The 24869-nt window shown below is 37.2% G+C and overlaps 3 protein-coding genes across 4 annotated transcripts; 2 read left to right on the top strand and 1 right to left on the bottom strand.

Moving 5' to 3' along the window:
- Positions 1 to 822: 822 nt before the first annotated feature.
- Positions 823 to 24503, bottom strand: LOC109852521 (protein argonaute-2). The gene is made up of 14 exons (XM_020423737.1): positions 23639 to 24503; positions 21731 to 22075; positions 17993 to 18109; positions 12783 to 12923; positions 12379 to 12659; positions 11947 to 12253; positions 11651 to 11873; positions 11407 to 11554; positions 11072 to 11335; positions 9863 to 10181; positions 9433 to 9784; positions 8990 to 9323; positions 8707 to 8906; positions 823 to 8537 (listed from the first exon to the last, which is right to left on the bottom strand). Exons 3-14 carry the CDS (start codon positions 18102 to 18104, stop codon positions 8429 to 8431), a joined length of 2790 nt encoding a protein of 929 aa, XP_020279326.1. The 5' UTR covers positions 18105 to 18109; positions 21731 to 22075; positions 23639 to 24503; the 3' UTR covers positions 823 to 8428.
- LOC109852522 (39S ribosomal protein L53, mitochondrial) lies at positions 15849 to 23502 on the top strand. Of its 2 annotated transcripts, none has more exons than XM_020423740.1 (4): positions 15849 to 16061; positions 18404 to 18516; positions 18914 to 19207; positions 22716 to 23502. In XM_020423740.1, exons 1-3 carry the CDS (start codon positions 15916 to 15918, stop codon positions 19168 to 19170), a joined length of 516 nt encoding a protein of 171 aa, XP_020279329.1. In that variant the 5' UTR covers positions 15849 to 15915; the 3' UTR covers positions 19171 to 19207; positions 22716 to 23502. The 2 variants fall into 2 exon arrangements, with proteins under 2 accessions (XP_020279329.1, XP_020279328.1); XM_020423739.1 differs by lacking the exon at positions 22716 to 23502 and adding an exon at positions 19504 to 19594.
- On the top strand, positions 19648 to 20182 carry LOC109852523. Its single transcript, XM_020423741.1, has one exon. It carries the CDS (start codon positions 19664 to 19666, stop codon positions 19853 to 19855), a length of 192 nt encoding a protein of 63 aa, XP_020279330.1. The 5' UTR covers positions 19648 to 19663; the 3' UTR covers positions 19856 to 20182.
- Positions 24504 to 24869: the final 366 nt, after the last annotated feature.

Raw genomic sequence — 24869 nt, 5'->3', positions numbered from 1 at the left:
CTTTCCGTCGGGAACTTTGTAAGATATCGAGCAATGTAAATGAAGGAGTTTTTTTGTCTTACTTATGTTCTAATTTGTGCAATAATTTAAATACTTAAGAAGAAAATGATTTAGAATTGGACTCCAAACTGTGTACCTCTTGTGATACAAAATTACATAAATTTTAATTTTTCTATTCGTATATCGATTTTATTTTTTTTTTTTTTTGCTTACAAAATTTACATTAGAATCTCTTTAAATATTGTTCGAAAGAAATGACCACACACGCGGCGCTTTTTCTCGAAAGAAAATTATTGTCCAAAACGACTAACAGTGTGTTCGAACGAACAACAATTACTTCCAATAATTATTATCCAGTTTTTTCATTCGCATTGCTCAATAACAAGCACTTCGTAAAGTGTAACCACTTGCTACGATATACGTACAATTAGATACACGACATATAGACTGTTTTTTCATACGTGTTTACACTTGTTTATAACATGTCACTGTAATTTTTTTTTTCTTTTTAATATTTAACGTACAATGATATACATCTATTGTGCCTGGCTTGTGATCAAGACCTCATAAAACTATAATAATAATAAGATTCACAGTACCACGATCATGTAGAACACACATTCAATTATGGGATTTTTAATGTTCGCTTAAAACTTACTCTTAATGTTTGCTTAAAACTTACTTGACCGACAAAAAATTCATAAATATATATATTATCTCGTACACAATATATATGCATTTATATGTATATATATATATATATATAGATATTTTATTTATGCATTCCCCTCCGTATTCCCTAATATTATTATTTTATTCATCGTGTTACTTCATTATCAGTTTTTTTTTTTTTTTTTTTACTTTCAGCGCGCGAAAGAATTCGCCAAGAATCCGCCGACTTTCTAATGGGCCACTATTCTCTTTAACAAGTAAATATTTACCCGCCTATACTTTAATCATCTTCTTATGATCCCTTAATCAATTAATTATTAGTGATCTTTTTTTTTGATACTTATCTACACAAACTTCACCACCTCCCTACGCTTTTCTCTACGCTCAAGCTCTTCTCTCGAGATTGCTGATTTTCTCTCGCTCCTTTTAGAATTTCGAAAGCGGTTATTCGTGCATTGTTGCATCATTTGTAGACGATAAATACGCGCGGACGAAGCGTCAGGCACTTGTAGATACGGAAAAAGTTTACACGGGGGAATTTTTCTCTAAAACGGTGGGATTCTTACTGCTTCGAGGCTTCTTAAGATACACAAATTTTCGTGTTTCCGCGAACTACGAGAGAGTCGTAATTACAGCCATCGGTAAGATTTAAAATAGCCAGTTTAACACAGAGGAAGCGATCTGGTTCTTTTTCCCTCCCCTTCCTCCCCCCCCCCCATCTTTTTCAACACTTTTAAGAATTTGAGAAAATTTACACATATTATCAGCCTTTTTTTTAATTACCTTTCCGATGAGCTGATAAAATTGAAAATTTTAATTTGACTTTTCATTTTCTAATATATATATGTACAAAACTTTCTTTTTACTTTTTTTTTTTTTTGTTAAATTTGACTAAATCTTCTCACAGATTCTTAGAAGTTCAAAGATTTGAATCCTCCGTGTCTGATTTCCCGTTTCTTTTCGCACTCTTTCGGAAACTTCTGTTATTTTTAATCAAACAAATGTTTATTTTAGCGGTCTCATAAATGATAAATCGCTCTTGTCGCGAGTGAATATAATGGGTCACGTTTCCAACTTTTGTTTCCGACTCGTAGAAGAGCGTAAAATTCTCATTATGATCAGTCACATTCTCAGTTCTATATACTTAACACGGAGAATAGAATGTTAATCCACGACATCGGTTCTCGTCTCGCTTAACATTCTCGCTTGTGAAGATATATTTTTCAATATGTATTTACACATAATTCTATTTACATTGTCAATATATCATTTCTTTATGTTTCTCTTATCGATATACATATGTATATATATATATATGTACATATATACGACAATTTGGAGAATTTTCTTAATTTATTTAACTATGCCGGCAAGCACATTACGGCAGTTGGCTCGTTTGTGTGTTTTAAAAATAAATTACAATTTGCGGGCGTGATGAATTTATTGCTTTGTCTATGAAGGCGCACAAACGCAGAAGTTCTATTGTAAAATAGAATTTACTTCTTCTAGAATGTAACCGTTTGCAAAAAAAACAAAATATACTTCTGTGTGAAACCATTCGTACGCGTAAACGCGTAAAAAAATATTTACATGATGTATAAATCTCAGAAATAAATACAATAAACACAAGATTAACACACGCGTGAAAGATAACGCGACAAAAACTGTACCTTACAAGATTTAAATAGATAAACAAACATATAAATCCTGTCTAATGAAGAATGGACACGGCAGTTTTTTTTTTTTTTTTTTTATAACATTTGTACATTTTATTCAAGTACACAATAAAAAAACGAATCTTTTAATAGATAGCTGCCGCTGTGAGAGACTACAACATTCAAAGCAGAATTTGTTGTTTCTTTTTTTGTTTTTTATAAATCAATACAACGTGGTGTGTGGACCGAGTCGTGGATTAACACGCGATTGATATGGTTGCAATGGAAACCGTCGAATATTCACATTTCGATTCCAACGAAAGAATTTTAATGCCCCATTATTGTCTTTTCGACAGAGCGATGAGATCTATCACTTATTTTTGTTTTTTTGGTTTTTGTTTTGTTTTGTTTTTTTTTTTTTTTTTTTTTATCTCTTTTTTCGCATACACATTCTCGCTTAAAAGACATGACATTATTACCTAAGCTACCGTACCACAGTAGATCGACTTACGTAATTAAATGTTAACGATCGTCTCTGTTTCTTAAATGTTAATTGAACGTTAAGTTAGAGGGGCAGAGGGGTACATTATCGGGAAGGATATATATGAAGATGAGGAAGAAAAAGAAGAAACAGAAACAGAAAAAAAAGTAGCCACGGGCTCGAGAGATTGAACATTCGGTTAGAGATAAAGTTTACCCATCTTGATCTACCGGTGGTTTTTTGCTCTGCTCTTTTTTTTTTTTTTTTTTTTGTCATTTCGCGTATTATTAAACCTAATTCATTTTTTTTCATCAACAACAAAACGAGTTGACTTAGCCTATGTAAAGCGTTACTTTTATACGACGTTATTAAATTACTACATTTCCGATCGTCTATACCTCATTATCTCATCCAGACTCTCACCGCGCTCATTTCTCTTCTCATTGGCAGGCTTTTCGTCTTAAAATATTTCATTGGTATAGCACACTTTACGCGCGTCATCCATACTCGTGAGTGTGCTCGTTCCTTAGGAATTAGAGACGAAATCGGAATTTTTATACAACAGACTGTACCCGTAACGCTGGTGTCGAACATTTAATTCACGATAATTATTGACGGCTCATCCGTTGGATGCTGGCACTCTTAAAGCTGACACTTTGAAACCTTATGCATTTAGCATATTTTAATATAACAGATACTTCGTCTTAAGTAAAACTTAGGGGATGTATTATAGTTGCGCTTACATACTTTACAACACCTTCGAGGAGGCTAAAATTCGAATCTTTAAAAGTCTCAGTACCTTCTACTTTCGACGCGTGCGAACGAAATTTCGTGGAAAAAAAAAAACCACACGCTTTTCGAGAAAACTCTTTTCTTGCGAATTCGTTCCTAGCGAATCGCGCGCAAAATCGCGGCGAAGTGAAATCGAAACGAATTCGCAAACTTTCATCTCTGCGAATTAACATCGAAAAGTTACGAAACTTGTCTATTGCGAAGGTTTTTTATTGCGTGATATGTATAACCGTGACTTGTTCGCGCGTGTACATCGCGAAAACCCATTTGAATTGTTTCCGTCTCGCGCTTCTGAAGAAAACTCAACGTCGAAAGTAGATGCACTTGTTCTTTCGAGATACACATTGTAAATCTCAGGTAAGGCTTTTGAACAGCCTATTATATATAGCTGTAGCCTCGCAATGTACAGTTGTATAGCAATTTATTGAGTTGTGTCTATAGTTGTATCAATGTACAGTTGTAGACTTGTTATCTAGATCTACAACTTTTTGTTATTTCTGATTTCACTTTTATGTATGCCTTAATTATTTTATCTTTTTATGGTTTTATCTTTTTTACGATTTCACCTTTTTATGTATGCCGTTGTTGCATTTAATAAAGTTATTATTATTATTATTATTATTATTACTATTATTACTATTATATAACGTAGCTGTTTTAAGAAGTAATGTGATACGTAGATACGATAATTACACTATATAAACTTGTGATGTGCGCATGTTTATGTAATATATATAATATATATATGCAGATATATAAATATAAATCATGTGTCCCTTATGCATATGTAACTTTGACCTTCACAGTAATGAAGCTAATTCACTTTTTTCTTTTCATTTTTTTTTCCCCCCTACATTTCACTTAAACATGCATATACGCACGCACCATATACATACACACACGCACGCACGCACGCACGCACGCACGCAGAAACATAATAATTTCTTCGTTCTTCGCGTATCACCGACAGTCATAAGACGCTTTAAAGAGCCCTACAATTATTATCATTATTATTATTATTATTATTATTTATATTATTTTTTATTATCATCATTATTCAATGCTCACATTTGGTACCCGTGCGCGTCTTCAACAACGAGAATAATATATCTTAAATGTTTTCCTTTGTTCTTCTTATTCTTAATAATTCCTGGTGGTGCGTTACCCTCAGTCACGTCAACATAAAACTACTATTATCCCCGGCTATGTGCTTACGATGCCTGTCTATGATTTCGAGACAGAGATTTATAGATAATGAAAAATCATCGTAGCTATCATCGACGCGACCGACCCGGCGCGAATGTTTCTTTTTTTTTTTTTTTTTTTTTTGTTCTTTTTTTTTTATTTTTGATCGCGCCGATGATAAAATAAAGTTAATTATTTTATACTTAATATCCCGACAAGATGTACTTAACGATGTACTTAACTATATATATAACGCTACTTCTAGCGATTGGATCGAGAGTATATACTTAACGTTAATTTTTCGTGTTTGCTTCTTAATTATAAGTAAAATAAATATTACTGATCGGTTAAGGTCCAGCTGTGCCACTTTTTTTTTATGTTCTTCGATATTGTTATATCTCTCGTAAAATCTAATATAGCAGATACATGATTAGAATCATTAATGCAGGTTGCGTTCTCGTATCATTGGTGATTTGACGAAGAAATTTTTCGCAAAATATTCAATATCTGAGAGACGTAAACTGTCATCATTGTTAATACTGACTTGCAATCGGATACAACTGCGATCGACTTGCAATAGAAACGATTGATTGCAATGAGAAAGCAAGAGTTTTTATGAGTGCTCGCATAATTAAAAACCAAAAAATAAATAAATTTAAAAACACCTTTACATATATTAATGATTCTAACTATATAACATTAATGGGTCACAATTAATAATAGTATTGTGTGCGAGACTCGATAACATAGATTTATCTTATATAAGATAACTCTCTATGTACATGTCCTATATAATATTTCCTATATAATATTTAATTTTCCTATTTTCATGCTGGATTGTACAGTGACTTACAAGGCTCGCTTCTTGTATTATTGTTCCAGAAGATTACTGAAATAGATTTGCACATACACACACACACACATTCTCTCTTTCACCTACACAAAAACACACAAGATTAGAGTAAAAATACGGAATTTCCCTCAGATTTGGCATTATTAGCAGCAAAACAATTTCTTATACCTAATTAATAGTTACAGCTTATTATGATAATAACCCTCTCTTTTTCTCTTACGATATTCTTATAGCTAATCAGGGCTGTCAGTACGTTACTTAGTACGTAATTGATGTTACAAGTGTTTTCGAAGTTAGATGATTTTATGCATTTCATGTGAAATTTTGTCCGATGTTTTTTTTTTCTTTGCACTATTTTACAAGGCCTTGTTATCAGCCAGTGACTAATGCCACGTTAACGTACATTAGAAGTCGTCAAGAGTCATTTATCTGTAATAGACGTAATATATCTCGGCTTATCTCGGACACCAGACACGGATATCCGGTTTACTTTCATACACGAAAACGCCCCGTATCGTTATGCCAATAATAATGAATAAAGCTTGCATTTCTAATTTGTGTGATCTTGCATACTTGATTCTTAAGCTAAAGATTACTAAATGTGCAACGTGCGAACATATAACATATATCAAAGTAAGGCGAGATGAAGTTTCTAATGTTTTAGTAACATTAAAGTAACAATAGTTAATCAATTAAATCGATAATAAAAGGTCTCGTTCGTGAAAAACAATGATAAGTTTACTTAGTTCCATCTTATCATTGTTAATCAATTACATTATGCTATGTTTTTATCTGAAATGTTGGTGTCTATTTGAGAGCAACTTTCAAGAGTGAAGAAGATAGTAACTCTCTTCACATACTACTCTACATCCATAATATGTATAGCATACATATACATACTATATATGTATATATATGTATATTTATATATATAATTATGGACAATTATGACAATTGAGAGTGACTTTCCACTGTATTCTCTCAAATGAACACCGGTTCATTAAATTGTGACGAAAGTCACATAAATATTATCGTGCAAACTCTATACAACATTCCTTGCGGCTACTTTTCCTATGTTCAACTATTTTCCAAACAGTTTTTTTTTTACATATCAGCGAAGATTAATTCGGCTTTTTCTTCGCTAGTTTGAAACTAAGTCCACATTGTTAAATTTGTTGTAAATTTATCTTTATATAGAGTTTATGCGCGCGCACACACACACACACACACACACACATTCAATTTATTCTTATTTGCTATTCGATGCTATATCTCATTTTTGCTCCATTCCATTCTTATGTCATCGTTATTTCCCCTCAATTGTCTATGTTGCTCGATTAAACCGCACAAACGAATTGTTATCAGTATTGTTGTGAGTTGCCGCCCGTGAACTCTGTATTGTACCGAAATGCTCACTCCAATAATAATAGAAAAAAGACAACATAGTAGAAATCGACCAAAGACAGGAAAAAGTATCATTCCTGTATTTATCTAACATTAAGAGATATGAAAAATCAATAAGACTTCACTAGGGAGAGAAAGAAATTAATATATAAGCAACTTATGTTTAATTTACCCTTTTAAACTTGAAGCAAACATTTGGTAACTCCACTGGAGTCCATAATTGCTATCGATATTGTTTTGTTAGTTAGCAATACCACCAGTGTACTGTTTCTATCAGTTTTTAAAACTGTGTACGTTGGACTTAGTCCAAAAAAAACAAATTTAGACTTCTTAAAACTTAAATCTACATCGATACGACTATGTCGTATGATTTTACGAATGCGACATAATTCGAAAGAGCACGCAGATCGTTTGTCATCTTGTGTCAATTTTTTTGCAGCTTGATTAGAGATCCAAAAAGTAGAATGGAGTTCTCGCTTTCATGTAAAAATGAAAATTACTATATTACATATAACAAGACAACAGCCTCAGCAAACGGCGATATATATATATATAATATATATATATATAAATTATAACTTGAATGATTTTGGCTCCACTTTCTTATATTTGTTTTTTTTTTTTTTTTTTTCCACCCAAACGCTAGGAAAAATGGTTTTCTTTCCTTCGGAAAATAAGCGTACTAAATATCGCTGAATTTGCCGCTTAGAACGTACTTTATGAAGATCAATTTTATTCTACTTTTAATTCTTGTTTTAGTCCAAAAGTTATACTATTATTATCTTCTAATAGTAAAACTTGAATGAGATACTTGCATTTTTCTTTTTGTTTGTGTGAGAAACGTTGCAATCTCTTTTCCGCTCCATTTTTTATACTCAGGCTCTTACCAAAAAGAAAGAAAGAATATTTGGTTGATCTATTCGCTTGATTCGAACCTTAACAAATGTTCCTGATTAGGGCAATGTTTTTCGGTTTAATCTACGAATATGTTAACTAAAAAGCACCGCTCATAAAAAAAAACTTACTCTATACAAAGAAAATCGTTCAAAAAATTTCTTGTTCCTTCTGTACAAACGTGTACACACATTAAAAAGCTGTCGTATAGATCTAAAAAAAAAAGAGAAAAAAAAAGAGACATAAAGAGTAAACAGTAAAATTTGCAGGCTGTAGAAGTTAACTACTCTCTTTGTTAAGTAGTCCGAAAATTCCTCTGGCGCGACACACAACTGCCATCATAATAATCTTGAATCGGCCGGTGTAACCTCTTCCACGCTCGTCGTTCTCGTTGTGGTTTGCAGCTTCCGTTGTCTTTGTGTAAAGAAGACGAAGACAGCAAGCTGGAAATGGATTCTTCTACGGATTCATGAGTCTGCGTAAAGCGAACAATTACGCAAAGTACATAACTCGTTTTGTGTCGGCATGAACCGTGATCGCCCGTGCCATCGCGCCCGGCGTCCTGTCTTCGCTACAGCCCGATTGATGAGATCCTTCACCACTAAGGAATCGAAACGGCAGATTAGAAACCATGTGTTTCTGCGGTACACGCAAAGGGGTCCATACGAAACACACTAATGGCCGCTTCTTTCAGATTCAACGAAGTACATAAAACAAAAAAAAAACAAAAAAAAAAAAAAACAACTGTGCGTGTTAATGTCACATCCCACCTATCGTGTTCCTTTTCGACCAAGTGATATCTGGCTCGGAATGCTACGAGATGAGCGTAATACGCCGGCGCTGGTATACTGACAGATCTCGTACACCTCACGTAAGTGTGGCACAGCTGATACGTGAGACACTGCAATTCATCGCTCTCGAAGTGATTGTCGTCCCAAAGAACGTGATAATGCGACGGTCTCGACGTGCCCTGTATCGACGGAAATGATATAAACGATATAAAAAATTCACTTCGACACTCGCGACCAATCGATCGTTTTCTCGCAATTTTACCTGAATGCCCTGATGACTGCACAAGTAAAAATCGAATTCTGTCGGATGAGTAATGCATACATCGACGGTCGTGCCCGCCGGAATATTTCCGCTCTTGCCGCTCTGTTCCTTCTTGTCGGCGCAGAACAGACGCGTGTGATGTCTCTTCTGCACAACGATGAATGTTATTCCGGGCCTGTAATCAATCTCTAGCTTGAGACAGGCCTCGCGAATGGCAGTTAGCTCGTGTTGCAGAACAGTAAGAAATTGGCCTTCGGAGACACCGTCACGATACAGAATTATTCTATGGGGCTTGTATCCGCCGGTACTCTTGTAAAACATTATAAGTAACTCCCTGAAAACAAACAAAAAGAATATTCGTCAAGTGACACTTTTTATATATATACTTCTTAAACAGGTGCAACAAACGTTTCGTTTTGTAAGTCACACATTAAATCACTCACCTAACCATTGAACTAAGTTCCTGAATAATCTCTTGTCTATGTTGTTGAACCCTAACTGTCGCCGCGTATCGAGACGGATGGGCATCCATGCTGCCCACTACCGCGGCGATGCTAGGTTTCTTGTTGTCACCCGCTGGCGGATGAGTCACATCCGCTCCAAGAAATATGACTGGTTCGTTAAATACTTTCGGTCTTATACTAGGTACTAGAATGCTATTGATGCCTCCTAATTTGACGTTTATCTTGAGACAGAGATTAGACAACGTCTGTGGCGATGTCTTGTTGACGTTCTTCGCTTGAACGCACTGAGTCGCCATCCCTAATAGCGTATCTCCCACTCTTTTCACTTCAGCTAAAACAGACAAGTTAAACGTCAGAATTATCTCAAACATTTTTCGTTACACGCAACATGAAACATCAAGATAATCACCGTATACAGGAGTTTTTCCCGGTAGCACAACACAAACTAGCTGCAATTGCGAGAAGGTTGATTTCAAGTATCTGAACATAGGTTCTACTTGGTCCGGTCCAGTAGCGTATTTACAAAAGCACGGCTGCCCAATGATGGGCATGCCGGCGTCGTTACTAATTTTCTGTAGTTGCGTCGTAAACGAGCGCAACGCGTCCTCGCGCACTGTTCTCTGGGGCGCGAAGCAAGCAATTGCCCATACTCTAATTTCTACTCCGGTAAAGAACTGCTTGCCGCGCATATCCCATACTCCCTGATTCGGCATCGCTTGCTGCTTCGTCTTTGAAAGGAGATATACATTATTGGATGTTTGTAAATCAATTGTTTCAGTAATACGTAATCATCGCAGCGAACGCATCAGTATTTTTTCACGCGCAAACATCTTTATTATATCTTTCTCTTTTGTTTTCTTCTAAACAGTTTGTCTTTTTTGTTTATTAAATAACTTTAATAAACCCAGTCTGTAAATCTAATAAGACTGCAAAGTATATAATCAAAACCGTAACGTGTTACTATGCTGCATGGAACAAATACTGATGATATCGGACTTTCGCAAGTGATATCGGACTGCAAATGTAACATCAAGTTACATTTGTAAACCGTAGACTTTGTCTCTAGGATTTTCTACTACTATTTAGGAAAAGCTGTACTTTTTGGGAAAAAAAGCCGTACTCTGATATCAAAGTCGTAATTTAACACGATGCAATTTCAATATGTACACGTTACACTAACAGCCCAGATATCAAATCAACCAGGTCTAGAAACCATGCATTCATTTGACAACTTTTGGCCACAATGTATATAGAAAGAGTATATACATCAAAAATCTTACATAATTATACATTACTAGACGTAATAAAAATTAATTCATCGTGAGTGAAAAATTAAATTACGAAATATCATAATATGGTTTTTTAATAAAAAATATACACAAGGCACAAAATAAAGATCGAATATGCAAAAATCAGTAGTAATCACTAGCAATACGGTCTTATATATCTTTTACAGCAGTTTTACTTTACCTATTGTGTAAAAAGGAGAATATAATAAACAATATTACAAACGTTCGGCGCTACAAAAAAAAACGTATATTTGCTAAGGAACAAATCATCAGTCTCCGCAAATGTGTGATTCGGCTAGACCTGACTGATTTAGTTGGAAGTTTCTCACCTGTCCACTGAGGGAACTTACGCGCCCACCGTACTGCAGCTTGGGCGGAGGTAAGACACGACCCCTGACTTCCATCATACTATTCGATATAGTCAATCCAAATTCTTGCACGTAGGAGTCATTGTTAAAGTCCGCTCTTCTAACTAGATTGTTAATCTCCCGTTCGCGATCCGGTGCGGAACGCGCTGTCGCTTTGATCATAGTCGAGGTCTGCATGTCGGTCAATTTCTTAATGCAACGTTGTCCGGCAACAATGTTGCAAACCTGATGTGAAACAATTGTTTTAAATATTAACGAACATTATAAAAAAATAAGATAAAATTTCGCGCACGAACCTCGAGCGGCAAATACGTGTGTTTGTGTTCTTGGCCAACTTGCAAGCAGGGAAGATGCGGGTGGCGCAACTTCATTTTGTACTTATCCAAGAAGTATTTGGCAACTGTGCACTCCACTGTTTGTCCATTTTCCAGTTGCAATGGAAAACTGTAATTAATATTAGTAACAATGTTGTTTTACATATAAATTTATTTTCTTTTTTTTTTTTTTTTTTTTTCATTTCCTGTTGAACTGTATACTTACGATTGCATTTGAGCTGGTTTGCGTGTAACATTGCACACTCGGTATTTTCGTTTCATGGCTCCACAGTGAGTTATTTCGATTTTGAGACCCTTGATTTCTTTGGTAAATTTTACTCTTTGAGAGTCTGTAAGTGGCTTTCTCTGATCATTGATATCTCTAATGTCCAGAACTTCGCACATAAACTCTATAACCGGCTGTGCTTTATAAAAGGCAGTAGCAGAGACTGAAATACAGGGGCAGAGAGATGAATACACGAATCCCAAGTCGCAGTTGGATATATTTTTCCTTCTTCTCACCATCAATGTTTAACATCATTTTCCACTGCGACGGTCTCACCGATTGATGAAATCCAAACCAGACCTCTCTGCCTCCGCCCAATGGATGATAATATCCTTCCGGCGTACTAAAGAACGATCTACCTACTGGAGTGTATGTCATAGAGGGTAAATGCCTCATTACAACGTCTAAAGCGAGAACTGCATCATATGGAATTTGTCTAGTTCGTCCTTCCAGAGCTTCTTCCAGAGCGAATAGAGATACCTGCGCTAGCCATTTTATGACGACTCTAAAAACTCTGTCTTTGCCCTCACCAGGTAGTGTAACCTACAATAACAAAATCATAACAGTAGAGATAAAATCATAAATTTTCGAAATTGACAGAGATAAATAAAAAATTTATCACTATTCCCTCTCTAGATTTTATGTCTTTGATAATAGATTTACATTACCTCTAATTCTACTTTATCATGCCCAATAGGCAAAGGGTCCCTTGTGTACAAATTATTTCTGCCATCAAACACAGGCTTACGAGATTGAAATATCTTAGTATATGCATGAACCATTGTTTCTACAATTTCCCTATTAACTTTTCGAGGACACTTATCCGGCTGTATGCTAATGTCGTAATGGTGTACATAGCCGCGTGGCATACTAATTTGAAAGTGATTGGCTCTCAGACCGATCGGTCTACCTTCCCTTCCTATGTTTGGTCTTCGGGGGCATGAGAACACTTGCAAAAGAAAAAACAGTTCGTCAGTAACAAATAAATAAATAAATATAATTTATCAGTAATTATCATTCACAGATAAATTTTTTATCTGTACGGCAAAACAGAGTTGCGAATTGCACTCACTTGGCAGTTCTGCAGGTTGAGGAGGAGTGTGTGCCTGTTGTGCAGGAACAAGCCCCATATTGCTGGGAGCTGCGACACTACTTGCCGCTACTCCTGCTGTCCCAACAGAACCACCACTGGTTGAGGGTCCGGGTGGGGGGGCTGTAAAAATATCACATAATATCAACTATTTTTTTAAAGACTGATTTTGTATATACTTTGTTCTTATTTATAGAATTAGATATAACACACCATAAAAAAAGATATCTCAACCTCTTATCTTTTAATTATTTATGTATTTTTTTGTAGTTGTTAATTTAAATATTAAAATAGATACATATATATACATAAAATGTTGAATTAGCTATTAATATCCTTAATTAAATATCTTTTGAGAATATTAATGTTTAATTAAAATATTCCACAGATGTTTAATGAAATACATTCTAGTATCTCATAGGTTTTCGTTTTTTTCTTCTTTTATAGTTTAAAAAAAAGTAATAAGTAAATAATAATTAATTCTAGTAAGTAATATAAACTAAAATTACAATAAAAAATACAAAAGGTAATAAAATGTCACAAAGATAAGTAAATATTATATAATTAAAAAGCACTTAAGAATTACTAGTAATTAAAAATAATTAAAAGTAGTCTTTATAAAACTTTTATATAATGTTCTTTGTTCAAAATTAATTTCACAACAAATTCTTTTCAAAAATAAATTCATTTTATGAAAAACAACAAAATAAAATGTTCAAACTTTTTTCTCCGTAAATATTAACAAATTTAATAGTATATGAAATCCTGGAAGAGCCAGATATGCATGTATAAGTTGTTAATAAAACTTGGTCTTTGTATTAACTTTGTATTAAGAAAATGTATTGCAAAATGTTTCGACTGTACAGTACTCTGGTTTTTCCAGATCTTCATGTGACTTTTGATTGTACATTAGAACTTTATTATTTAAAAACAATCTTAATAAATTTTAGATGTATAAAGTTTAGTTCAATATTCTGCTAAAAATTTACAGCGATAAGCAGTTGGTGCTTCCAAAAGAAGACTGCAAAAATGCTTTGAACACTTGTTTCTGACACGAAATAGACCAATTTGCACAATTTATGTAACAAGATTATCTCTGTCGCTGTTAAAATTGTAGTTGTAACACTTGTATTTAAGAAAAAAAAAATCTCCTATACATATCAGTTTCCCATAATAATTCTTAAAGTACATATTCTACTTTTCTAATGTTTTAATGAGAATAAAGACTTAAAAAACTGCTTCAGATAAGCATACTTTCTAATTCGAGGCAGTCTTCTTCCATGAGACTCATATTATGACACATGCAGCACTAGCTTGCCTAAACTCAGGATAAATTTTCTATCTATACTATAGATTTGGATCTGAAAAAGAAATAAAATGGAAAATTACTAATTTCTCAATCAATTAGACAAGACCGTTTTTTTTTTTCTTTTTTTTTTTTTTTAATGGATCTTTCCTACTAAAGGTACGTAAAAAAAAAAAAAATACGGGGCCTTTATATAGTACTCGATCCTTTGTGTTAAGTGATAAGATCATAATCAAGAAAAAGAGAGAAACTCGTCGAATTGCTGGTTCAGGATTAGCTAATGCGTGAAGATGATCGAATTGCAGGTAAAGTGACGACACGCGTGCCTGTTGAACGAGGTTCATTCGAGGTCATTCTGCCAATCTTCCACGAACGTAACCGACCGTCGTCGTCGTCGTCGCGACGGTACTTTTCCCGCGACGTTTTTTCGGGAGACGCACACTCGGTGCCCCGACGAGGTGCGACAAAGGATCGAGAGAGAGGAGCATCCGATTTGCGAGATACCCTGAACGCTGATAGGCAAACCAACGAACTTGCGAACTGTGCGCGAGCTCGTTTGATCGCAAACGTCAGCGGGGGACGTTCGGGTGATAATTGTGTTTATACGGAGACGGTATTCACGATCATCCCGGGCGGATTCGACGACGCGGGAACACTCACGTTGTCCTGCCGAATACATTTCCGCTGCCGCCGAGTGTGAAAGACCAGATAACCACTAATAAATAAGTAAAAAATTCAACACACCAAGCCCCACTGGTTACACTACACCACGCTTCCCCACACGCACACTGCGACGACATCACCAAACGACTGTCCCTCCGCAATGGCGCCGCGTGCCGCGATTGGCTGCGCCGAGACCAATCGGATCGCGGCTAACGTCACGGCGCTACATGATTCTTCCAATCGACGCTAGATAACGCACTTGTTCCGCACGCTTTTTTCTCGCGGAATGCTTCGAACGATTTTTATTGCTTATCGAGAAATATCTCTTAGACGAGCGAGACACGCGTGAACTGTTTTTTTTCTTTATCGGTACACGAGTCAATCACCTTTTGGATTGACTTATCAACCGGCGGATTGAGCGTCAATTGTGCTTGTTCACTTTGACGTATCGATCGGGTTTTCAACGGAATAAAATCGACTAATTTATTAATTCGACATGTTTAAGCGCTGACTCATGAATTTCGTCGTTTATGTTTTTTTTTAAAGACAAATTTACATTTGTCGATGGTAAGTAGTTTTTTTTTTTTTTCAAGGTGATAATAAACTGTAAAACTAGCCTCTTTAAATATATGCGTTGAAAGAATCAATTATTTGCAATTATTTACGCAAAAATTCTGCGAGTAGACGCGACATGCGCGTGCGCGTGATCTCGACCTGCGCATAAGGAATTGCGACCAATCGCGTTGGTCAGTTTGGCAAATCGAACAATGCGATTGGTCTATTTCGCGAGTTCTATGATTTGCGACCTTTGCAGAGTGATAAAAAATTTTCATCCTAAAAACGAAACTCTATTTGTTTATCTATTTTTTTGTAAACTATAAACAAATTTTAATATAACAAAAATAATACTTTTGACATCTCGAGATGAAATTAAAATTCAAACCCCTTTTGTGTGAGCCAAGAAATTGGTTTGATTCCCGGCTTTGTGACGTTATCGACGTGGACAATCGCGCGGCTGTTGCCAACACAACTGTCAGATGGCAACACTGGGCTGCGGCGAATTCCGGAACTTCCGGCGGTAACGTAATTGTATCGAGCAATACGCACGTTTTGGCGTATTCTTGAGAGTGTTCTCGTCTACGCGAAATGGCGCTCCCCTTTAGCGGAATCCTTATCCGCTCTCCTACTCTAGTGGATCTGGCCAGCACCCAGGTGAAACTCATCAATTTAAAGCCTGTCAAAAGGATCATCGTCCGTTTCGACCCATTCCACGAGAACGTCACCGAGACGAGGTTAGTTTCTCCCCTTGATGAATTTGTCCTCAATCGGTTGTTGATATTCCGCGGGAATATCAAATGCGCAATTGTTGCGCAAGACGCGTAATATCGATTGTGTTTTAATTCAATATCGCGCGTTGCATATTTTTTCGAACAATTTCGCCTCTTCGTACTTTTTGCGAGAAAGATGTTTTGTCTTTGTTAGAATTGCAAACGGAGAAGATTTATATCGAACGTGTGTTTTTATTTTCGAACCATATATAAAATCGATTCTCACACGAAAAGGTTGACGAACGAATATTTCGCCATAGACTTATATATAAATAGACCCAGCGTTCTGTGAGAGGAGTTGTCCGCGTCTTCTAAAGGACGGAACGATATGCATCCAGGTGCTGTCTCCGTCGCTCCGCCGGTCTGGAGGGGGAACGTCGATGGATAACGTTGAAGGAAAGCGAACTTAAAGGCGCGTGTACCGCACTTGTATGTGTTTTGCTCGAAATTCTTCTGACCGTGGTATGCTTGAAAAAAAAGTTTCTATTATTATATATAGATTGTTGGTTAGATGTAACTATTTTTACTGCAATTCAAAGTTATTTACGTACGTATGAAATGTAATATCTGCATGGGAGCCACAATGCGATTTGCAAATGCAACACTGAGACATTTTCTGTCTTTTTCCGTGTAACCTAACCTAACCCTATTACACATATAAGTGCGGTACACGCGCCTTTAAGTTCGCTTTCCTTCAACGTTATCCATCGACGTTCCCCCTCCAGACCGGCGGAGCGACGGAGACAGCACCTGGATGCATATCGTTCCGTCCTTTAGAAGACGCGGACAACTCCTCTCACAGAACGCTGGGTCTATTTATATATAAGTCTATGTATTTCGCAAGCGATCAGTTAAGGTTTGGTCGAAATGACGTCGATAGCGCACGCACGCGCAATTCGCAACCCCCGTCGTCGTCGTCGCGAGGCTAGCAGACGATGCGCAATCCCCCTCCCCGTCGTTATTTATAGAAGTGTCTCGATTGTGCGCTGAAACATTCCGATCGCAGAAACATTTTCGAGTTGCTTCTGTGCTCTGCATTTCCTCAGGAATATAATCCGGGATATTAGACGCCATTGAGGGCGACGACGTGAGAGGTAAAGACCAGAGAAAAACACCCTTCGCGACACATCGATCACACTCGTGCAATTTTGACATTTGGACAATCGTGGGCTGCGCTCGATACCGTTCGTGACGCGGTACCGACACGCATTACGGTGTTATATGCGCGATCGTCTATCTCTTATATATCATTTTTGTTATTGTCAAATATACATTTACGTACATTTTTGCTATTTTTAAAGTAGAAAAATGTCACTTCGATCTGAGAATCTTCAATGGCGAATCGAATCGATCTGTCCTTAATTGTTCCGCATTTTACTGTTTCGTTTATTTTCTCGAATTTATTATAAAAAAATTTTTCTGAATCACTTAGTTGTTTAATTAATCAGAAACCGTTTTTTGTTTTGATCTCTTCAACTGACAATTCAGAGTAGAGATGTTTATAATAGAGATGATGAGATAGAAGAGTTTAAGTAGGTTGAGATATTTTAAGACTCTTATATATTTAAGAGATGTGTTTTAAATTGTAAACAATTTCTTAATGTGATTGTGTGAAGATCAGATAAACTTAATCTTTGGAATGCGATGATTTTTTTTAGCTGAGAAACAGCATCATCAAGCGTTATTTTACACCCGACTAACACTGTTGCGTCATTTTTTAAGATTAATAAGTTACTCGCACATTAACATTCGTGTCTCACATGAGCCTCATGAGAGTTGTGTGTACATAATTTATTATTCATTTTATTTATTTATTTATTTATTTATTTATTTGTCAGTTTTTTTCTCGCGACATTTCCTGCGTTTTTCTTATTGCTTAAGTAAATGGCACTCACCGTTACATTGGCCACATCCATATGCTTTGCCAAGCATGGAAACGGCTGTGGTTATACGAAGGGTACTTAAATCTGGCATTGGAATCGGTAATTGCTGTTCCATTTGTGCCATTTTGCCTGCGGAAGAAACGACGAAACTTTTGAAAATTATCATTAGGGAGATGACGAAGCTGGCGGATTTTTTTTTTTTTTTTTTTATTACAATGACAGTGTCGCGAAGATTCGCTCAAAGCTAAAGAAAGAAAAAAGACAGCATGAGAATGGAAAACAAATTTAAACGTTTATAAAAAATTCAATTTTTATAAACTTCGAAAAAAAGAGAAAGTATTTACAGGCGTAAAAAGTTAATGCGATTACTTTTTGCAGATAATACACAAATATGTAACATGCACAACACCTCTTATTTTGCAGAAGGTTTCTAACTATCCTTACCTATCCGAAAGTCGTTAAGACAAATCCGTACTGTGTACTGAAAACAGATGTCGTGTGCGATCGCTCCGAACCAACAATCACGTTCAATCTTCGTGAGTATAGTAAAAATCATGTCACACGTTTTATACTGTGTTCCATTGCGCGTTTCATTGGTCCTCAAATGTCGCGAGATTTGCATTCACGTGCGAGCGTTGAACAAACGTTGTGCAACGCGCAGAGAAAGAGAGAAAGAAAGTATTTAAAAAAAGAAAACACATTTTATTAAAATTGTTTAAAAACAATAAATGTACAGATATATAAATTGATCGAGATCTCCGATATTTTGTACATAAAACAAACTCTCTAAAAAGTTAAACCGACTCATTACTCTCGTCCATAAGTGATTAAGTCAATCGATTGTTTAATCAATTATTTGTTTATTTATATCCGTTCTTTCACGGTCAAATGTCTCAGCAAGTAGGTCACACTCGACTCCTATTTACTTTTCAGAATCGGATGAAAAAGTGATATTAAAGACAGCTAATTTATCGTGCCTGAACATTTTGGAGCTTTACAACAAGCACATTACTTCCTTAGTTCCGCCTGATCCACTTGAGCTTGAGATAAAGGCTCTGGTGGAACTCTTGAACGAGAGGAAAAAACGGAGACTAAAGAAAGCACCTAAACGAAAAGAAGGAAGCAAACACAGAGGAGAGATAATAAACGAAGAAGAAATATTGAAAGAACTCAAAAATCTAAGTCTCTAATTTTATGGGGACTTACTGAATGTGGAATTTATGCCTGGTAATAAAATCAGTATCGGGTGTTATTTTTTTTGTGTGATATGTGTGTATGTGTATGCAGTTTTACGAAAGAGCTCATTTGTGAACACAAGTATTTCTAGATTTACATGATAGATTTTTTTCTTATTCTGCGATTGACTTAAAAAAAAAAAACTATTTTTTTAACTTTATGATTTGAGAAGGTTTTTTGATTATTTATAGCGTAAAAAGTTAAATTATTTTTTCTTAATTCTGTATAAATGTTAAGAAAAGAGATTGCAATGAATAAGTCTGCAATGATTATTTCTATTCTTGCAGGGTTTTCGATAATATCTCGCTAAACCTTGTGAGAAGTATTGATTAAATACATCTATTTCTAATATCTGATTCGTGCGGTTGAATTGAAAATTTTTCGACTGCACGTAAGTCGATTGTACAAAAGAAGTAGCCCGACGTATATCGATTCGAAATTTAAGAAATGGGGAGACGTGTGGGAAGCAGCAAAGATTACAATTTAAGACTCATCGACGAGATCTACAGTCAAGTTCCAGCCTTCACCGATGTGTTTGACGAAGAGACCTGGTATATTTTTGTCGCGTGTTTCGTTGCGGCCACCTTACTGGTGGCATTTATTCTCTCGAGATACATAACTATAAAGCCCCTCGATTGAGGAATTAAAATTCATCAAGATGTCTCGCGTGTATCGTTATCGAAAGTTCTACGTGCGTATGTGTCATTGATGTGTGTGGGTGTGTGCGTATAAAATTTTCACGCACACGGCAATTATGTCAACTCCGTACGATAACAAATTCTTATTCTCACGCGATTAGCAAGAGTCGCTGCGCTGATTAGTATCGCAAGAAAAGATGTGCAATTTTGTGAGTGTAATGTGTTACAGATCGCTCGTGCGCTCTAACAAATCAATAAAAAGCGTTCGAAAGCAACTTCTGTGGGAAATGTATTTGCAGAAATCAAACCCTGTTTTTAATTTACTTTCGTTCTCTCTATAAATTTTTTTGCGTGAATATTGATTTTTTTTAATCAGTTAATTAACGCACATTGATCACAATAACTTTTTCTCAATGTTTTTCAATATATTTATCAAACTTATATTACAACTTATATAGGGAAAACTATACTTCTCTACTATTTGTGTATTATTTATTTTTATTTGTCAATGCTCTTTCGTAAGCATTTTGTTTTTGTTTTTACACGATCGCGAATAAGTTTTAGATTTTATTTCTATTACAGTAGCAATTTTCGAAGAAAACTCTATACTACGCTTCGACTACTGTCTTACAATTTATAACAGAATGCACGGGCAAAATGTTCGTGAGTTAACAGAGAAGTTCAGCGGGTTAATATGATTCTTGTTTTTCAAGTTCGCCGAGTGGTTCTACCTCTCCGTTCTTCTGTCTTTCCACTTTTCTCCTCTTTCTCTCTGTCTCTCTCTTTCCTCTTCCTTTTCCTTTATCTCGTTCATACGTAAGTACGTTTTACTCCTTTCATTCTTTGTCCATCCTGGCTGCGCTATCGTCCTTCCACGGACGTCTGTTCTCTTTTTAAATTTACAATACCAATTCTCTCTTTCTCTTATTCTCGGTACCCGTCTGTTACTCTCGTATTTCGGCTCGGATCGCTAAGAAAAATCGACATATATATATATCTCTGTTGTATAAAAAAAAAAAAAAAAAAAATTAATTATCAGAAAATAAGAACTCGCCCGCGCACACTCGATATCGCTTCAACAATTTTGCCTTCGCGATTAACGTCGCCGTAGATTAGCCAGATGCACGCACCGAGGCGCGATATACATGTTTTACGCTAGTGATAATAAAGAGTCATAATGCACAAAAGCTAAACGACACAGCAACCATAGTTTCCACCATGCTAGTACTGTAAAACTAAAAAGTAGGTATGCATATAGAAAATTGTGTGATACACGTAAACATTTATCAAATTTTTATACAAATTTTGTACAATTGTGCGTGTAACAGTAAATTCATAAGTGGCAAGTATGTCAGAGAACTAAAATAGTATTAAAATTGTTGGATAATCCGCGCAGATCTTGGAAAAAAAAAAAAAAAACAACAGACACAAAGCGGATTAAGCAGTATATCGGAAAAAAATTATAGAACAAAGCGGTACGAAAGCACAGAGATTTAAAGCGCACACAGTCGCAAAATCAAAGACAACTTCACTACATAGTCATAGATAAAATAGCTTTAACTCTTCCAAGACTCGTTATTTTATTTCTGTTACATATTTTAAAAATATACAACAAAGCAAAACAAATCTGTACAATTGGAGAACGGGAGTTTTAAAAGAGTTAAGATATTTTTAACATAACGATATCTCGAAAGTGAAAAACGACAATATATCGTAACGAGTCCAATTTCGGATATCATCAAAATCTTCCTTTTTTTTTTTTTTACACGTCTGTATATCGAAAATTGAACTCGGGCGGGAATTTTCGTCGGCTTAAATTGGAAAAAAAAGCGTGCGATGATTTTTCGCTCTCGCGGCGCACATCGGGCGCGCTCACCTTGTTTTTTTTTGCGTATCCTTACGAGATGACAGATGAATTATGACACACACAACGAAGAATCGCGAGAAAAACGTTTCTCTTGCACAGCGCGCTCGGTTTCTTCACTTCACATTCCCGGCGCTCACAATCGGCGTTTGCTCTTCGCGCGCGTGCGTGCACGCGCAGCAGAACACGACGATGACGCACTTTGTGTATTGTTCCGTCTGCGTGCGTGCGTGCGCGCGAGACTACGTGGTCGCGGCAGCGCAGCAGCTGCTATCACTCGCGAAACCCGGGAAATCGCATTCCTCACCCGCCTCCTCCACGAAGTCAACGTTCACGTTAGAAGACGCGATATTCTTCCTGCAACATCAACATACGTCACATTAACGCACATTCACTCTTTTGCACATTTTTATTTTCGCGTCTCTACGTTCCTTCCTATTCCCGCCGAGAAATTTTACTTCACCCGCTCGTGAGAAATATACTCTTAATAAAAAAAAAAAAAATAAAAAGTAAAAAATGTGTATGTGTGTGTGTGTGTATAAGTTTTTTTAAAGATACAACTTTTTTCTCTTGTATTTAGCAAAGAGATAGATAGAAAATGAGGTGAACAAAAATGTTCTTTTCAAATGGGTATCTATTAAATCTGATAACGCCGACAACTGCTGACGTAACGTAACAGATAGCGAATTACTTCTTGAAACAATAACTCCGCATTTATTTTAAACGCTCGCGAGTTATATCATTGCAAACTTCGAAAAGAAAAACTTTTATTTATCTATATATTGGGTTATAAAACTCAAGATGTTTCATAAGATTGGATAGCGTTACTTTATTGTTCAATTTGCTTGTATTTTGCTTTTCACGCCTTGTAACAAACATCAATATTCCTAGGATATAACCAGAGAGAATCCTGGTTGTGTGCAACAGATCCAAATATAGGTGGTGTGTTTTATTTTCTCAATATAAAACGGGATTTTAATTCACGTTTCGTTTTCAGTCGCGATGTTCCAGTCTCAAGATTTCACCGTCAGTAACGATGACAACCTCTACAACAAGTGTGTAACCCGTGAATTATCAGACTCTCTTCGATCACCTGTGGCGATGAATTTTGAAAAACCGCGGCCTCAATCAGTACGCGCTGTCGAATGTGAGAAAGAGAGAGAGAAGAAAATGCCTCGAACTTCCGTTCGACGATACGCACGCACCGAAGCGCGCACGTACTTCGCGTGCAAGTGCGCTCTTGTGCGCGCTGCTTCCCATGTGTCTCGTGTGTTTTCGTCGTATGTACGCCGTATAAAAAAGATGACGGAAAAGAAATTGGGTCGTCCGACCGGTCGCGCGAGTGACGTTTCTTCGCGCACGTTTTTGGCGAGCGATAACACAGCGATCAGTCACGAAAACGTCAACGTTTGGTTTGAAATTTTTAGTCTCACCATTTTCACACAAAATTTCAACAATTTATACATATTTTTGTAGATGTAATTATCAGTTAATTATATCATCACACAATTATTACGTGATGATTAATTAATGTGATTACATTGAAATAATCAAGAAATTTTTGTTTTTTTATCCGATTATCTCATATTTTCTGAAGTTTAATTGATAGTTTTGACGAGAATACTAGACTTGACAAACATCGTAAAACACGTCATAAAGCCGCGAAGTAAAATTCGACGCAGTATATCGTTCGCCGCTTATAAATGACGTATACGTGCATTACATACTCCTATGTGTGCGTCAACATGTATGTTTCGAATTGAATTACATTGTTTAATAAGCGACGTTATTGCGTTTTTTCGCAGGTTCTCGCGATTTTCTCCCGCACGCGGGTAAGGCGAAACGTACGTGTACAGTGACACGCGTCGCCACGACACCGGGACTACGACGTGAAGGAAGCGCGAGAACAATGATTCATACCGTCTGCTCGGCGACCGATGACACTTGTATAACCTTTCGATTCGATGCCCGCGTTGGTTTTTATCGTGATTAACTATCGCGTGACGCAAATCCCGTGATCGGCGTTTATCAAAACAAAGAAAAGTTCCCGCACGAAAACAAACTCGGGAACGGACGTGGTCGGACGCGTGTCTTTCTTTCTCCCGAAGCGTGGATCCCGTTCCTACGTTGACGTTCTTCACGCGGAACACTTTTGCGTCTTCCAGCCGCTCTCGGTCCGCCGTCGCCGTTCCGGCTTGCCCGCTCTCTTGGCTCAAGGCGCGCCCGCGGTCGTCACTTTCACTCGCGACACGATACCGTCGGACGCGCGATTCTCGCGGCGCTGAGCCGCCAAAAACGATCACCAAGTGTCAAGGTTGCCATTGTGCACACGTATGTACGCGACGGAGGATGCGCGCGTGTAGCGAGTTCGGGAGAGCGCGGGTATCGCGCCCTCGCACACAACCTCACGCGGCCGTCCGTCCCCCCTTATGTCCTCGTCTCACCTCGTCGCCCCTTCCTTTGCGTTCACCTATTCTACGCTTACTTGCCTGCCCGGTTGCTTGTCTCTCCGTGCGCCCGCTTCGCTCTCCTCCCCCTTCCCTCCTCTCTTTCTCTCTCTCGCTCCCGCCACTTAAAGCACCGCCGCCACCACCACCGCCGTCGTGGGTACCGCTATCACAACAATAGCATTATCGCCGATACCCGTAGCTTGTTTCACGATGACACTGACCGCGGTGTTGACTCGCCGCGACCGAAGTTGGATCGCGCTCGCAAAACTGTAAACGAGACTCTGCGTTCGCGGCCGGCACCGACGCGTTATGCCCGCCGCGGCTTTTTCCAGCGAAATTTCGCCGTGGCGCATTCGCCGATCAGCATTTCGCGAGGGAGTTCCCCCACTACGGCTCGCGTCCTGATCCGCGCGCAGCCGCGACCGCGCTCTCAGGGCCGGCGCGAGCGGCGGGAGCCCTTCGCATTACGCCGGAGCTTGTTTACAAACAAATGCCCGGCTGACCGTTTCCCGGAGCAGCTGCTGCGCCGCCGCGCGGTTCCTTCGGCCGTTGCGCGGATCTTCCGCCAGTGACGCGGGAGTTTGCTCCCCTCTTCCTCGCTAACTCTCCCTGATATTCTCTCGCTGATAAAATTGATGAAACGAATTAATCTATCTCTTCGCGCGTTTTTTTTTTTTTTTTTTTTTTTTTTTTTTTTTTTT

Source organism: Pseudomyrmex gracilis, unplaced genomic scaffold, assembly GCF_002006095.1.
Source record: "Pseudomyrmex gracilis isolate BER0280 unplaced genomic scaffold, ASM200609v1 scaffold_30, whole genome shotgun sequence".
In the NCBI taxonomy this organism is placed as follows: Eukaryota; Metazoa; Arthropoda; class Insecta; order Hymenoptera; family Formicidae; genus Pseudomyrmex; species Pseudomyrmex gracilis.
The sequence above is the reverse complement of the archived record's forward strand: the minus strand, read 5'-3'. Positions and strand labels throughout refer to the sequence as shown.